Source organism: Globicephala melas, chromosome 20, assembly GCF_963455315.2.
Source record: "Globicephala melas chromosome 20, mGloMel1.2, whole genome shotgun sequence".
NCBI classification, from domain to species: domain Eukaryota; kingdom Metazoa; phylum Chordata; class Mammalia; order Artiodactyla; family Delphinidae; genus Globicephala; species Globicephala melas.
This window is the reverse complement of record NC_083333.1, coordinates 2,142,114-2,159,266: the sequence shown is the minus strand read 5'-3', so window position 1 is coordinate 2,159,266 and position 17,153 is coordinate 2,142,114. Positions and strand designations below refer to the sequence as shown.

At 49.7% G+C, this 17,153-nt stretch overlaps 1 protein-coding gene across 2 annotated transcripts in view; it reads right to left on the bottom strand.

Annotated features, from left to right (window-relative positions):
* The window catches only part of ASIC2 (acid sensing ion channel subunit 2), a 1,015,869-nt gene that overhangs the window by 63,807 nt on the left and 934,909 nt on the right, over positions 1-17,153 (bottom strand). For both annotated transcript variants that reach the window (XM_030862152.2, XM_030862151.2), the window contains exon 2: positions 16,745-16,895. In XM_030862152.2, coding sequence (XP_030718012.1) covers positions 16,745-16,895 — 151 coding nt within the window. The remainder of the gene's footprint in view (positions 1-16,744; positions 16,896-17,153) is intronic.

The window sequence follows — 17,153 nt, the reverse complement described above, 5'->3', positions numbered from 1 at the left end:
CTGGTTGTGTCTCACATACGCCTGGTAAGGCCTCTGCCACACCGCGTCATAATCCTTTATCTCACTGTCTTTTCCACAAGGCTGAGCATCGTTGAGGCCAAGTTCAGGGCTTTCTCTCTGGATCTCAAAGGCCCTGCACACGGCTGGGCAACTTGCAGGCACCCAGGGAACGCCTGTTGCATGAACGAGTGAGAGACTTGTGACTCCAACCTTTACTTGCTTATTCATGGGCAAGGCCAACCTAGAAACCACATCAAGGAGTATTCTGAAACTAGAGAATAGGGAGAGGATGGGTAAATGCAGAAATCAGGGAGGATAAGAGGGGATGGAGGTCAGAGGTCAAGGAGGGGGAGTGTGTCAGCCCCAGGGCCATAGCGTAGGGAGAGCCTGGGGAAACGCTCTAAAGCTGGCACAGAAGAGAAAGGCGAGGAGGGAAGGGCCGGAGCCAGGCGGTGAATGCGCAGGACCCAGGGCAGCCTGGGGGCCTGTGACCGAGGCAGGGCGAGGCGTCCAGAGCTGGGTGAGAATTCCAAGGTCGGGGGCACAGGCCAAGGTTGAGGAGGCAGACAGGGACCAGAGGAAGAATAGGCAGGGCTCTCACAATCTAGACGAGGAATCCAGTGGCTGAAGTGAGGTTCAGGCAAAAGAGAGCCTCAGCCAGGAATCCTTTCATACACATCTCCGTGGAGCAGTAGAGAATCCCGTGAAACCCACGAACACCTCCCCCTTTCCTCCAGCAGAGTCAAGTCTTCCGCCATCTCTTTACCCAGATGGCTCCGCGCAAACTCTTGCCCCTACGTCCCTGCGTGCCTGTGGATTTGTGTCCATCTCTCCCATGGATGGCGGATGCCTCAGGAGAGGAGAGTGCTTCTTGCTCAGTCCGGTGCCCTTTGCCCAGCCTGGGGCTTGGCCCACAGGTACATCAGGGAGGGGGCCGAGGGAGAGGGAGGATGCGGGAGATGAAGAAGGCTGAGTGGCCAGCTTTCAGTGGCTGTGTGTTCTAAGGTCTGCCCAAGAGAGGGGTTGAGGAGAGGCCAAGGAGCCCAAAGAACAGGCTTTGATGGGGGAGAAGTGAACACACAGTGATACTGGGATACAGGGATGTCCATGCTTGGATGAATGAAAAGCACATTCAGTGAGCTGTAGCGGGTGGGAGAGGAGAGATGCCAAAACGTGTTTTCCAGAGCTAGTGAAGCTGTGTGCCTGCGATATAAGGGAGCTTAAGAAACCTTAGAGCCAGTAGGACAGATACCTGTGGTTACAGGGAGAAATGAGAAACGAGGCCTTCGTGTCAGAAATGCTGTGAGTAATGGGCAAAGAGGACAGCCAGGCATGCCTGTGTCAGTGAGAGCCGCCCAAGGCTACTCAGACTGGGTTGGGGTTCAGATGGGGAGTTTATTCAAGAAGCAGCAGGGGCTGGAGTAGAGTAAATTCCTAAAGTATTCTCATATCATTACAAACATGGATGGGCATGCAAGCTGATGGGCAGAGTCAGAAGAGACACGCATAAGGTTTCTGCCCTCTTCAGGATAATGCTGTCTAGAGGAACCTTCTACCAAGATGGAATGTTCTAGAATCCTTGCTATCCAACCTGGTACTCTCAGCCACATGAAATGTGACTCTTGCAGGTGAGGAACTGAATTTAGAATTTAATTAATTAATGCCCCCCAACTTTACTGATGCATAATTGACAAATAAAATTGTATGGTATTTAAAGTGCACAGTGGGATGATTTGATGTAGGTATACATTGTGAAAGGATTCCCCCTATCAGGTTAATTCACATATCCATCACTTCATGTATTACCTTTCTGGCCTGCTTTATTTATCTATTTTTTATCCAATTGAATTTTAATTAATTAAACTTAAAATTAAGTAGCCACATGTGGCTGGTGACCCCCTTACTGGGCAGTGCAGTCGTAGAATGTCACCTGTGAGCAGATCCCAGCCCTCTCGGAGCAGTAGGGGTAACAAGGGCTTGAGCACCCCACTTTCCTATGCAGGTGCCCCTGTGGGGTCTCTTGTCCAGAAGCAGGAGATCTGGGTGGGGGTCTGAGCAGTAGAGCTCTGCCTATTTGTAGTCATGATTGTAGTCCCAGATCCTCCCTGACCCTGCTTCTCCCAAAGCACCACTTATCCTCTCATCTCCAGGTAGTTCCTCTTCCTTCACAGAACTGCCCTCAGCTCCCCTCTATGGAGTAATTCTGCAGTTTGATAGTGAATAACAGCCTCCCTCCAGTCCCTGCCCTGTCCCCACCCTCGGCTCCTGCCTTTCCTGGACACGGCACACTATCAGTGCAAATACGAGGACACACTTTAAGAAATGAAGTGATCAAGCATAGGCCGTTAGAGCCAAAGGCTCCGCCCACGTACCTCCAACGGTCTCAGACTAGAACGCACGTTGACATCACATACGGAGCTCTGCGTGACCAGCCCCGGGATCCACTCCCTAGCAATTCTGATTCTGTCCCTCTGGGGTGAAGCCCAGGAAACTTGCAGGCCCAGGGATTCTGATACAAATTATCTGAGGCCAAACACATTTGGGCAGCAGTGATCTAGTCCAGAGAGGGGAATTGACTTGCCCAAGGTCACACAGCAAGTCAAGAGCAGAGCAGGGGCCAAGAGCCAGGTCTTCTGACTTGCAATTCGTCACTCTTCCTCCCCAACTAGGGGTGTGGTTTATTTCACGTGAGCAGATGTCCTGGTTCATAGCCCTGGGGTTCTGAGTGGATGCTGGAGAAAGGGAATATCTCTTTCATTGTCATATCCCCTAAAGCCCCTAGCATGGTGCCTGGAACAGAGCAGAGCTCAATAACTACTTGTTGAATGAAACAAATTGAGTGAGGGAGTGTCCTCTGCTGAGCTGACTGTTCCCCGCCCTTTGACCAGCTGTGAGTCTGCCAGGGTCTGGCTGGACCCTAGGAAACACCAGCACCACATGTCACCCAGTGACGGGCTTGCTCCCATGTTGCACAAGGCAGAAGGTCTCATTCACCGACATGCAGCTGGGCTGCACAGAAAACAGCAGCAACAGCAGCAACAATAACAATAACAAGAACTCGGACCACCCATACAATGTTTGGGTTCAAACTGAAAATGTGGGGCACCTCGTTAAAAATGTATTGAGAAACTCAAGACAGCAGTGGTAGAGCATTAAACCAAGAGTGTGACCCTCCTGAGCCTGTGTGACTGCAGTGGTCACACAACCGGGAAGCCAGCCCCGATGATAACCCCCGTTGGTGCTGGACAGAATTGTTCACATCTTCCTATTCCTCTCACCACCGAAAGATTCAACACTGAGTCGCTTCAAAGAGTGCAGGCCCCCAGTGCAGTGAAGGATTTGTTTACATATCACGAACACCAGGATTCAAAGCCCCAGAGAGAGAGAGCACAGAGAAAGGGGAAGTTACTACACACACACACAGCGTTAGGAGCTCTTGTTAATTGGGACCGAGCTGAAACCCTGACGGCGTAACATGAAAGATGATGTTGAATCAGGAGGAGGGTGGTAAAGAGACTTCAACCTGCAGAAGCCAGAGTCTCCTTTTTAGGAGCAGGGCCACGGCCGGCACCAGGTGAAGTCTACCTGTGGAGAATTTTCTGTGCCTGCAGAAAGGATTGGGAAGCTCTGCTGGGCGGGGGAGTCGGCGGGGGGGGGGGGGGGGGGCGGGGAGCCACGGGCAGAATGCATAATGGGGCAGGGAAAGTACATCCCAATAAAAGCTTACATTTTTAATCTTTGCAAATTACAGGAAGCACGCAGAGGTAATAAACACTGAAGAGGAGGCAAAGAAAATCCGGAGGAATTTTCTAGGCTAAGGTAGGGATGTGCTGGTACAAAGCAATCTTGGGTTGGAGGAAACTGTCTTTGTAACAGTGGCTGGGATAGGTAGCTTGAGAGGAGAGGGTGGGAGGGAGGCCAGCCATGCGGTGAGATGCGTCTCAGTGCAGGATGGCTCTGTTTGTCCCCTACCCATCCTCTCCACTCTGCTCTCTGCCCTGGGAGCTGCACTTGTATGAAGTGTGCTGTTGGGCTCCCTTGCCCTCTAGCTGCTGGTTGGCTGCAGCCAATGGTGGGCCCAGGTAGGAAACTGGGGGAGAGGGGAGAGGCAGGCTGGGATATTCAGTCTCTCAATTCTATTTGCCGGGTCCCTGTGCGTTAGTTGCGTGCCACCTTGGAAGGGCACAACTCTGGCTCGGGGCCTGGAGGGAGCGCTCCATTCTGATATGGGCTCTTTCTCCCTTTCCCAGGCATGGCAATGGCTCTCTCTGCTACCAGGCTCAGGATACTGCCCCATCAGTACTGCCTTCCCTAAGCCTTGCCCGTACCACCTTTGTGACTAGCCCTTCATTAATCGTCCCTTGTATTACCCCGTCTGCGGGTGCTGTTGATTTCTTGCTTGGATCCTGATGGCAGAGTCCCCAGAGGGCATCTACTACTGAGAGGCAGTAGGAGGCCTCTCTGCCTCACTATCCATGGAAGGGCAGCCGTTGGTTGGAGCCTCTTGGGAATGGGGACCTCACTACCTGCAAGGGTAGCCCTTGGTTTCCAGAGTTCATCCTTGCACTGAGTTGACAACTGCCTGCTTTTAGATTTTACTTGTTTCTAGCTCTACCCCTTCTTCCAGGATCTGAAGATATGACCACCAGAGCCTTCTTATTTTCATGCTAACCTTCCCCAGCAGAGCTGACCCCAGCGCATCTTCATCTCTGAAGGCCTCACTAGCTGAGGCGCACTCAGGGATGTACATGGCCTGCCCAGGCTTCTGTGGGGAGGGGCCCGGGACCCTCTGCCCCCTCCCCCCAGGAGAGCCAATTGCCCTGCATGGCTTATGGAGCTCTGGGGGCTCCCACCTCCCACACTGGGGCCAGGATGGGCGGGGCTTATGCCCAGAGACGGAGCACCACTTTCTCAAAGGAGTGAACCAGGCATTCTGAGTCAGTGGACGTGTCGGCCCCTTGTACTCGGGGGGTCAGAACCAGAGAGCGCCTAGGACAGTTGGTTAGACGCTTGGGGCTCTGGGGTCAGGCAGGGTGAGGTCACTTCCAGCTCTGTGACCTTTGGCAAGTTATTTCATCAATTGGAGCCTCATTTTTCTGCAAAATAGGTTTGAACATGCTAATGGATGAAGCCTGCGTTCTCTCATCTCAGAGATCAAGGGAAAGCTCACTGAATGTCTGACAGTGACAATGACAGGGACCACGGTCCTAGCCCTTGAGAGCCCTGGCATTTCTACCAGGCCGACTACAAACGCAGTTTGGGTGGCCCGTGACAGGTGCCATTGTGGTCCCTCATGCTCCCCTGGTTGCACAGAGAAATCCATGGCATGAGTCCAAGGAGGCCCCAGGTGGGGCCCTGGAAAGAAGAACAGGGAAGTATATAAAAGAAAACATTGGCTCTGAGATCGCAGAGAGCTGGGTTTGACTCCCAGCCCTACCCCTTAATAGCTGTGTGACCTCAGGCAAGTCATATTGCCTCTCTGAGCCTTGCAAAGGATGGCTGATCTCTCAGGTTACTTTTAGCTCTAAAATTCTACGAGCTGGGGATCACGCACAAGTCTCCAACCTCACTGCATCTCATTTTAATTTCCTGAAAAACAGATTAAAAAAATGAGACGTGGCCGTTCAGCACTTACATCAAGTCAGAAAAGGTTGATTTTTCTAAAGACGGCACAAAGAATCCGCAAATTGTTGCCTAAAAATGGACGAGGCACCTCTTGTCCTCCCTCTCTGCCCTGCTCCACACAGACAGGCCCAGTTAAGCAGCATCCTAGGTGAGAAAACCCGAACCCAGCACGGAGATGGCAACCCTCACGCCTGATTGCTCCTGGGTGACATTCTGAGGTGAGCTGGGCTTCTGGAGGAAGAAAGATCAACGCTGTGTCCCCTGCTGGATGGGATGCAATTATATCTGTTCAGGGCGACAGCCTGAGGTAGCAAAGTATCCTCACCAATGGCTCATGACCCAGGAGATGTTATCAAGCGGCCACAAAAGTTGGGTGAAGGCTGCAAATCCCAGCCCCCTCTGGCAGAGCCTCAAACACACTAGCATTTTAAAGACCCTATAACCTGTTACCCTCTGTTGAACCGACTGTTATCCAAAGCAATCTTTTTTTCCTTTTCTTTTTCTTCATTTTTAAGGAATACTAGCTCTTGGCAGAAAGAACCAAGGACCAAATCAGAAGCTATGGAATCCTGTCCTAGTTCCAGTACTTAAACATGAGATGGTAGGAAAGTCACTCAGCATCTCGGAGACTTGCTTTACCACATCTGTTAAGCGGGTTCATCTGTTCAGTGATTAGCAGTGCCCTGTCTACATCACAAGAGTGTGTGAGGGTCAAAGGACAGTATGCAGGCGATGTGCCTTCTATACTGGAGAGTAATGTGCCCATGTTGGCGCAGGAGATAGTTAACGTTAGGTCTTGGTTATGCAACAGGGAAGTGTGGTCACGCTAAACGCACTTCTATGAAACAAAACGTTTACAAAACATGCATTAGTGAAGGCACTGAGTGTGGAGTTGGGTCTAGGCTCATTACACAAAGATTTATTCCAAGGATCCTTTAAATAATGAGTTTCCCTAGTTCATTCAGGCTCAGAGATTATAAATTACTTGCTAAGAGAGCTGATAAGTCTGGGTGGGCAACCGACATGCAGGAGAAAGTGCCATGTCTCCGAAACTATACGGGAAGTTGGTGGATGATTAAGATTCTACTGATAAAAACTGTTGACACACACTGACAGCAGAACTTTGGTATAAGCAGATTGCTGAACAGATCCTGTGTGTAGATTGTGATGTCTACAGAATTCAAACTCATTCAAAGCATTACTGAATTCATAGCAACTTCCTGATATTGAATATTTTTTCAATAAATGAATGTGGAAAGCATGAGAGCATTCATGTGGGGGTGATGTCTGAGAAATATTTTGATGTTAAAAAGTCACCCTCGTATTTCCAAAGGGTGGGAAACAGTGGTCTAGATCAGAGCTTCTCATACTTGAATGTGAGTCACTGGGGATCCTGTTACCAGGCAGATTCGGTGTGGAGTCTGAGGTTTTGCATTTCTGATGAGCTCCCAGGGGAATGCCAATGCTGCTGGCGGGAGGACCACACTTTGGGTGGCAGGACTCACAGGAGAACATCTATGCTGGAACAGAGTATACCGGGCCTGTGGTTATCTGGCCTCTGCCTACCTCTCCAGCCCGAGGTCTTACCCTTGGATCCAGCCACCCCAGGACACCTGGGCCTGTCCTTGGCCTTTGCTCCCAATTCCCTCCCCCTGGCATCTCACCTCCCTATGACCCACACCCTCCTCTGACTCCCATACACTGCCCAGCTACCTGGCAAACAGGCCTGAGAGTAGGCCCGATGGTCATATCCTCTGTGAGCCACCTACCTCCCCCACTCCAAAGATATCTTTTTCCCCCTTCCAGAACTGATTATCCCCTCCTTTGCACGCCAGCTTTCCTCTATCCTTCATAGCGCTTGATGACATATAATTGTTTACACGTCTCCCAAGCAGACGGCAAATGCCTGCCATTCCTTAAGGCACTTAACGTGAGAGCTATTGGATCAATGAATTTCCATCTCGCACATAAAAGGAGGCCTCGAGATGGTTCCTAGATCGTGAACACTTTGAAAACCTGCACTGGGCCTTACATCTGTATCCCTGAGTGCCTGGCACATAGTAGGTGCTCTTTGCAATTTATTGGATAGGAAGGCGTGAGCTCTGAGGCGGGGCTGTTTCATCCACCTCCTAGATGGTCCCGTCAGACCACTGCCTACTGGGCCGGGAGTTTTAACCGAAGCACATATATTTTCTGCACAGCACTTTGCATGTGCTTTAAGCAGGTTTTCTCAGAATGACAGAAGTCAGGCTGCTTCTGGCGAATTCATGGATGCCTGCCTCCAGCGGTGCTTCTGGCTTATGGCATCATTTCTCCAGATTCCTTGGCACCTGCGGAGACCACCTCTCCAGTATGAAGGCCCACTCTAACAGTGAGCTCAGAATCGCAGCCAGCCGCACACAGCATGTTCCTGTGCTCCAGACTTGCAGAATTCAGTCCAGAGCCGGCACTTCTCCCTCTGGGGAGGTCCTCGGTACCGGGCACTAGGACAAGAGACTTTCCTGGAAGCAGAGGTGTTGGGGAAACCATGGCAACCAACCGCATCCCTCTTGCTGTGTCCCATTTGTGATGGGGGCTGGGAACCGTGCTACCCTTGAGAGCTGCTTAGACCTTCCAGCTACGTGGAAATTTTCTGATCATTTTTTAATTTAATTTTAATTTTTATCAAAGCAATACATGTACATCATTTAAAAAGCCAGTTGGTACTGCTCTACCTCTCCCCACCCCCCGAGTCCCACTCATCGGAGGCTACCACTCTCAATGGTTTGAGCTGTTTCTTCCGGTACTGACTTCCATATTTTCACGGACATCAATTGCTCCACAGTTATTTCTTGGCTTTTAAAATTTTTATATATTACCTACTGAATTTCTACCATGGGAGCTAAGGGTGCAGGTTTCTTGTATGAAGTATCCTAGCATATTCCCTTGCCTTTCACCCTCCTATATAGGCTTAGGTGATATTTTGATTAAGTCAGTATCCAGCTTTTGCATAATTATGACTATGTGAGTATTACCCACACCCCAGCCTTATCGTGTATAACGTTTTCGATCTCCTCCTTGTGAAACTATTTTGTTTTTCCTATTTTTTTCCTTTTTGTTTTGTTTGGCTTGTACCTATAGCAGAAATGGAAAAAAAAAAAAAGGTCAAACTCATAGAAAGATCAGAAAAGCATTTGCCAGGACTGGGAGTGGGGGAAATGGAGAGGTTAGTGAAAGTGTACAAACTTTCAGTTATAAGATCAGTAAGTTCACATGGCACAGGGAGATCAGCTCAGTGCTTTGTGTCCACCTAGAGGGATGGGGTAGGGCGGGTGGGAGGGAGGGAGACGCAAGAGGGAAGAGATATGGGGACACATGTATATGTATAGCTGATTCACTTTGTTATACAGCAGAAACTAACACACCATTGTAAAGCAATTATACTCCAATAAAGATGTTAAAAAAAAAAAAGACCGGGCTTCCCTGGAGGTGCAGTGGTTGAGAGTCCGCCTACTGATGCAGGGGACATGGGTTCGTGCCCTGGTCCGGGAGGATCCCACATGCCGCGGAGCGGCTGGGCCCGTGAGCCATGGCCGCTGAGCCTGCGCGTCCGGAGCCTATGCTCCGCAACGGGAGAGGCCACAACAGTGAGAGGCCCGCGTACCGCAAAAAAAAAAAAAAAAAAAAAATCAATAAGGTGAGAGGATTTAATGTAAAACACGGTGACTATAGTTGATAACACTGTAGCATATAATTGAAATTTGCTGAGAGTAGAACTTAAATGCTATCATGTATATGTATATATAGGAATATATTTTATATATATATATATATATAAATAAATATATTTGAAACCAAATTCTACCCTCATACTTCATGTGTAGGTTGCTGGATATAGAGCTCTATCTTAGACAAGAAAGATTCCCACCCCACCTTGGTCCCTGCCCCAAATGTGAAGGCATTCTGCCATTGTCTTCTGGCTTCAACTACCCCTGTGGAGAAGTCTATTCTGATTCTAGATCCTAGGTATGTGACTGTTTTTTTTCCTCTCTAGAACCTTTTAAAAGGTTTTCTTTATCTCTATGAGGCCAAATTTCACAAGGATGCATCTTGGTCTGGTTCTTTTGCCACTTATTACAGGACTTAGTGAATTCTTTTAATATGGAAAATCATGTGGGTCAGTTGGGAATTTTTCTTATTTTATTTCTTTGGCAACATCCTCTTCTCCACTCTCTCACTTTTGTTATTCTAGAACTCCTAGTTGTAGGATGTTGGGCTTTCTGGATTTATCCTCTCATGTTCATATTTTTTTCTCTCCCATCTTCCATCTCTTTGTCTTTTTGTTTTACTTTTCAGGCAATTTCCTAAATTCCAAAGCTTCTGTGGGTTTAAAAAAATGGTTGCAATAATATTTTTAATTTCCAGGAGGTTTTTTTAAAAAATTTTTCTTTGAATGTTACTTTTTAATAGCATCCTATTTTAATAGCTGGTGTTTATGAATGCATTATTCATATTATCTCTTATCTCTTGAGAATTTTAATTAAAGTAGTTTGATGTTTCCTTCTGCTTCCTATACTTATTTTTTATTTATCAAACACATACATAGTGCTTAATATTATTCAGGCACTTTTCTAAGTATTTCAAAAATATTAACTCATTTCGATCTTCCCAACAACCTTGAAGAGTAGATAATAATATTATTCTCATTTTAGAGGTGATGGAACTGAGGCTCAGAGAGGTTAAGTAACTTGTCGAAGGTCACATAGCTAGTAAGTTGTATAGCTGGATTTGAACCCGGGCTCTAGAGCTTTTTGCCATTAACCATTACCTCTATTTCCTCAAAGTTTCTTTTTTGTTTGTATGGTTTTGGTTCCTTTCCTGTTAGTGGCTCCCCTCAAATGCTTGGCTTGTAGACTCTCCATTCATAGTTAAGAGGTACTTATTAGTTTTTTAAAATTTATTTATTTATTTTTGGCTGCATTGGGTCTTTGTTGCTGTGCGCGGGCTTTCTCTAGCTGTGGAGAGCCGGGGTTACTCTTCGTTGTGGTGCATGGGCTTCTCATTGCAGTGGCTCCTCTTTTTACGGGGCATGGGCTCTAGGTGCACGGGCTTCAGTAGTTGTGACGCATGGGCTTAGTTGCTCCACTGCAGGTGGGATCTTCCTGGACCAGGGCTCAAACCTGTGTCCCCTGCATTTGCAGGTGGATTCTTAATCACTGCGCCACCAGGGAAGCCCAACTGGTACTTTGAGCCTGGACAGTCTTTCTTGTGTGTGGGAAGACTTACCAGGGGACTTCACCCTCAGGTGATCTAACTAGGTTTGTGTGGGGACTCCTGACTGTCATTCTCTGCGAATCTTTTCTATTGAGCTTGTCAGTGTCTCCAGGAAGGGATTCCCCAGATCTCTGGCTGGGGGTGGGCGAGGTAGATTAGTCTGGCTGGGGGTCTCACTACTCAGTAAGCAGAATTTCAGCTTATTTCCCTGTTTTCTGTACAGCACCTCACCCATGCCCTCAGCTTTGCCTGGTCTCCCCCAGCCCAGAGCCTGTCTATTTCAATCTTATCTTTTGCTGGGGTGCAGAGAGATATTTGGCTGCTTTGGGCCATGGGAGGATATCTGGGGGACTTAACAGCTCCTTTTACAGACTTTTAACTAATCCTCCTAGTTTTACCTGCACGTCTCAACCCTGTCGTCAACAGTATCTGAGGCCTCCAACCCCTCATACTTTCTGGGAGGAGGGGGGCATCTATGGTGAGAATCGTTTGACTTTAATTGGTTTCCCTGTGCAGAGCCTGATCCTTCAGCCTTGTCTGCTCAGTCAGTTACCATCTGCTCTCCATTTTCCAAAAACTTGCTGACATCTACTATTGTCTTCTCACCCATCTTCTTCGTCCTCGTGGGTTTATACTCTTAAAAAAAAAATCCCTGATTGCAATTTAGGGGAAGTTTGGGGAGGGAGCCTCCACACATACTTATGTTCATTCCACTGTGTCCGACCAGAAATCTACACTGTCAATTTCCCTGAAGCTTTGCAGCTCAGCGGGCACGTCATGGACTCCTTTCACTATGCCAGGAGAAGGGGGAGGGATGTAGAGCTGGTCTCTGGGATGTACACAACCATAGGACCAATGGGTGCTTTTCATTCCCTATAACATCGGTTGCCCATTCAGTGGTTTTCAAGCTGGTCTCCTTGGAGTCCTAGGGTTCCTCCAGGAATGTCTCAGGGTCGGCCACAGTGAGTATGGAGAAATCAAACCGGGGGCCCCGTCTCCAGCTGGACCAGAGCAGCTCTACCTTTATCTGCTTTATATATTGGAGCTGTGCTAAAGCTTTTGTTCAGTACAAGGATACTGCTATGGAAAAAAAAAAAGAGGAAAAAATAGAAAAGGAGAACAGCAACAGACCTATCATTATATGCCATTCTGTCTCCAAAGATGTCACTGGAACTTTTTTTTTCTGAGCTATTTTCATGGCAGTGCCTTTACAATCACATTTTGAACATTAAAGGAATATAGTGGAAGGAGAATCGCTTTTGGGTCCATATGTGGGATTTCAGCTTTGGTTCAACCACTTAGTGAAGTGTGTGTTCTTGGGGAGATTCCCCCAAGGGGAACACACAAGCCCAGCTTCTCTGGGCTCCAGTTTCTTTATTTTTCAGTGGGGATAACACCTCGTTAGCAGGGTCACTTGGAGGATTCATGGGATAGAATGTTCACGGCACATAGTAGCTACTCATTAATATTAGTTTCTTCCTCAGCCTGGCCCCATCAGTGTGCAAAACACAGCAATTTTTTTCTCTCTCAACAGATATGTCAAAAAATATTTATTGCCCTGGTATGTGTCAGTGAGCCAGACAGTCCAAGATCCCTATCTCTTGGAGCATGTGTTTCAATAGAGGAGGATGGTATACTCGAAGGTGACACACGACATGGAACAAAGGACAAGCAGAACAGATAAGGAGGGGTAAGGAGTGGGGCGGGGGTACAATCTTCAATAGGGTAGTCAGGGTAGTGATGTCTGAGCAAAGACTCGATGGAGGTGAAGCAGTAAGCCGTGTGGGTCCGAGCAGGGAATTCTAGGCAGAAGAAAAGGAGAATGCAGATGCTTGAAGGTAAGCTTTCCTGGAGGGCACAAGGAGTTCCAGGGAAGCCAGAGTCGTTACTGCCAAGCGAACAAGGGGACAGGGTAAAGGGGATGAGGCTGGGGAGATAATATGGGGCAAGACATTGACCTCTATTAGAGCACTGACTCTCAAAATAATTGCTCAAAAATATAATGTCAAATTCATTTTCCCACAATATTAGAACTTGGGGACCTCACGGCGGAGTTTACTTGATTACAAAGCGTATTCCACATCAGGGTGAATGAAGGATATAAACTCTGAGCCTGTCTATTTAGAATGCAAGCTCATTAGAGGGCTCCCTGCACACCAATTCTGGTTCTCTCAGATGTAACCCATCCCCACCCTCGCCCCCTCTTTCCCCAGCAGGGCCATTCCTGGGACAGTCTCGGGAACCCAGCTCCCTCAGGGTTCCCATGTCCTTCCATGAACACACTCCCGCTCACTGATTGGTCCAGAGGTGGGCATCTGACTGGCTGGACCAATGAGTCCCTTCCCTGTTTTTTTTTTTTTTGTTGTTGTTGTTGTTGTTCTTTTTTAATAGGATATCAGTGAGAGAACCAGAATGGTCTCTCGCTGGTGGCAGGACGTGTAAGATATACATCTATTGGGAACCATGTGTGAAAAGATATATGTGTGGAAAAAGCCTGTCTCTAGTGAGAGAGAATAAAGCAGTTAAGAAAGAGGAGAGGTGAGAGAAGGGGTGAGAGATCGAGGAATCTCCTGCCCTTGGTTCCAGTTGTTTCTGATGCTGCACCCTTGCCTTCCTGCTGCTGGGTTGTTGAAGTTTGCCTTGGATTCCACGGGCAATACAATTCCTTTTATGCCCAGGCTTGTTTGAATCTGGTGTTTCTCATTTGCAGCCTAGATAACCCACTGCTTATTTCTTTTATCTTTGAAGTTACTCAGAGGCATCTACACAGAGTTTCATTTTTAACAACCTCCCACCCGCCTTCAATTTAATTTCCTTTAGAAAAACGTTGGTCATGAAATCTGCACTTCCGTAGTCGAGGACAGCTTTCCTGTCCTTCTTCTATTTTGTGAGCTCCTCCATGAAAAAGAAGGTTTTCCACGGTCCAAAGCACTGAGGAAGTAACTGGTGTGTGCAATATGCCCATCTTGGAGATTTACAATGTAGTGTATTAAAGAATTCCTGTCCTGAATTAATGTGTTTAATTTTGCCTAACCAGCGTTCCCCAGATCCTTTCTATTCCTGTAACACGTAACATCTGAAACTGCTAACAGCCCAGAGGGGCGACTTGGGGGCATACGGTCAAGGTCCATGTGTGACTGAGCCTGCCATCTTTAAAACGGCATATTTCCAGGCTGCCTTGCACAAGGATGTTTGACCAAGGAGGCACTGTCAGCCCGGAGGAAAGGACACTTTTGGTAAATTTCATAGTTACTTTCTACTCGCTAAGCATGAGTCCATAGGGTTGGGGCCACCCAAAGAGGGCGCCTCTTCCTAATGCACTCCTTGGCACCAAAGGTCCATCCTCCAGGTCAGAGTTACACCTGGGGGCGTGGCTCCCCCACTGCTTCCTTAAATGTCTGACAGGTGAAGCAGGAGTGTGCCAAAGGCTCTGCTTTGAGCATGAGACATCCAGATGGTAAGGTGCCCAGGACCCTTGTGTAGCTGTGAGATATCTGGCATAGTCTCTGCCTCTGGGATGGGTTTGACCATCCTCCCATCTACTGGTTGCCGTTATCAACCTTCCACTGCTTACAGTTTGCAGACAGCTCTCATCTGATCGGCTGATAAAGGCAGGGCTGGGGGTTTGATCTTCGGTCTGACTCTGTAAAGCCACTTTCCTGTCCTCCTACTTTGCCTCTGTCATCAAGTTGTCTGTGGCCACTCCCTCAACAGCCAACTTTCAATTTCTTTCTTCTCCATCATCACCCAAATACCTCCTCTAAGGACCCAGGCTCCTTTGCCTGGAGATTGAGAGGAAGTGGAAACGTAAAGGAGGCAAGATGGCATCTGTGGAGCCACACGGCTTGGCAGGTCAGGAAGGCTCCTCCCTGCCGAGGACTGTGGCGGCGAGAGGCTTGGCCGTGCCCCCAGCCCACGGGAGCAATGAGCAAACAGCAGGATGTGGCCGTGCCTCTTAGGTGGCCTTGTGGACCAGCATCCCTCACCGGCCAGAGCCCGCCTCTCCTCCTGCGGCAGGTGTGTGGACCTCGCTCCCACCCACGTGAGGCTCACCCCCCCAACCAGCGCAGGAAACGAGCAGCTTTAAGGTGACCAGAGTCTCCAAGAGATGCTCGTGCGTGGTGATGTATCAGCCTGAAGAAAGGTACCATAGAGGAAGCCTGGAGGTGGGGATTCAGGAGGCCTGGCTGGGTGGCCTGGGGGAAGCACCGAACCTCAGCCTCCTTCCCTGGCAAACGGGGATGAGGGGCCCTTCCTAGCACGCAGGGCTGCGGAGGAGGGAGGACGATTACGGTCCCAGAGGGACCGTCTTCCACATTGCTGGAGGGGGGCCAAGGGATACTGAATTCAGGAAAGTGGACGGGATCATCGAAGCGTCTGCTCAACCAGGGTCAGACTGGGCTTGGAGGGCCTGGAGCCTGAGGTGAGCTGCCAGAGATGGTGCCGGAACGAGTCGCGTGGCGCCCTCTTGCCGCTCAGCTGCAGCAGCCGGAGGACTGAGCACAATGGGAGGTGACTGGCCCTGCTCACCGCCCCCCCGCGCCCCCCACCGTGGGATGCCCAGGTAAGAGCTGCCGGGAGGGCCGGTGCGGGGGAGGGGGGAGAGCTCGGGGTTTGCGGGTGGTCGTCCCGGTGCGGGGGAGGCCTTCGCTGCCCTCAGAAGCCTGGTGGGCCTGGGCCTGGTGAGGGCCAGACCTCAGGATGGGGGCTGGGGGGACCGGCTGCAGGAGTCACGGGGTGGGGACTGCAAGAAGTGAGGGCCAGCCTGCTCGGCCTCCAACCTCTCCTCCGTGCCAACCTGAGGGCCCAAGCCTCTGTCCTGCTGGAATCTTCTCTCCCTTCATCCCTCTTTGTGGCCCCTCCCAGGCCCATCTCTAGACCCCCTCCCCCTTCCCCCCCGTTTCGCCCTGAACCCAGCGTTAATCTCACTTTGGGTCTCCTTGGCATCCAGTGTCCCATGCTTGGGCACCTTTGTACTCTCTCCACCTGCTGAGATTCTAGAGGCGGTCAGCATCCCTGGGCTTACTGGCCGCATCACTCCAACCTCTGCTTCCGTCATCACGTGCCTTCTCTGTCTGACCTTCCTGCACCCCTCTTATGAGGACCCACCTGTGTAATCCAGGATAATCTCAAGACCCCGTGCAAGTACCTCATGTTTTCCCTGAACCCTCCCTCCTCCCAGGCGAAGGCTGCCGTCCTGCCGCAGCACGGGGGACCCTCATGTCCCACTGGATTCTGTGTCTCCTCCTCTAGGCTGTGATCAAGGGCTTGGTCTTTTTCAATTTAATGTCCTTATTTTTGTGCAAAGCCTGAGATAGCATACGTGGCTAATGAACAGTTTGCTGAATAAATAAATGCATAATTGGATGCATGAAATAAGCTTTGGGGACTGTACACACGGGCAGCCATGGTGCCAGGCCCCTGTGTCTGTGCGCTTCAGTTCTCCAGCAGCCTCTCCACCTTCCCTCAGTGGGAGGAGTCTGCTTTCCTTTCCCTTGGGCCTGCTAGCTGGGCTGGGATATTCAAGCTGGTGGTAGAGGAAGGAGCTGGTTCACCCCTTCCTCTTCTCCTGAAACCAAGCCACCTACCTCCCCATCCATACTTGTTAATTCCAACCTTCCTCCCTGCCTTCCCTTTCCAATGGTCCCATCATCTGCCCGCTCCCACCTAGTGAAATCCAAGGTGACTCAGGGCATCATTGCAGTCCATACCAGGGACATCCTTATGTTGACTGTCATGTCACTAACCCCCTGACGGACAGCAGTCCTTCACCAGGTGGGCCAAGACAGCCCACCCGAGGCAAACGTCTTTCAGAGTCCGCACCCCTCCACCGTCACCCACTGCCCCAGTCCCTGGCCCAGCTCACCTGTCTCTCCCCAGATGGGCAGGTACTCATCTTGCTGAATGTCCAGCATGATCTCCAGCCCGTTGCCTGTCCCCCCCTTGACTGTTGTGAGCAGAGGTTTGCCATCCTCGCCTGAGTTAAACATGTAACACTTCCCATATTTTGTAAACACCTGAAGGAGAGAAGAGAGAGAGAGAAGCACATGGGTGACTTCAGACTGGGCTCCAGAGACTGGGGAGACCCCAGAAATCCAACAGCAGGCTAGAGTCCCCACTGCCCGTCACAATCAACCCTCCTGGCGACAATGATTCCTCGCCCCTGGCTAATGGCCTGACTTTTGCCAAGTGGGACTCTGGCATCAAAGAACACATCTGGACACCTTTGGCTTTTGTTGCAGTGGGATCTGCTCTTTTCTCCCTCTGTACACCAC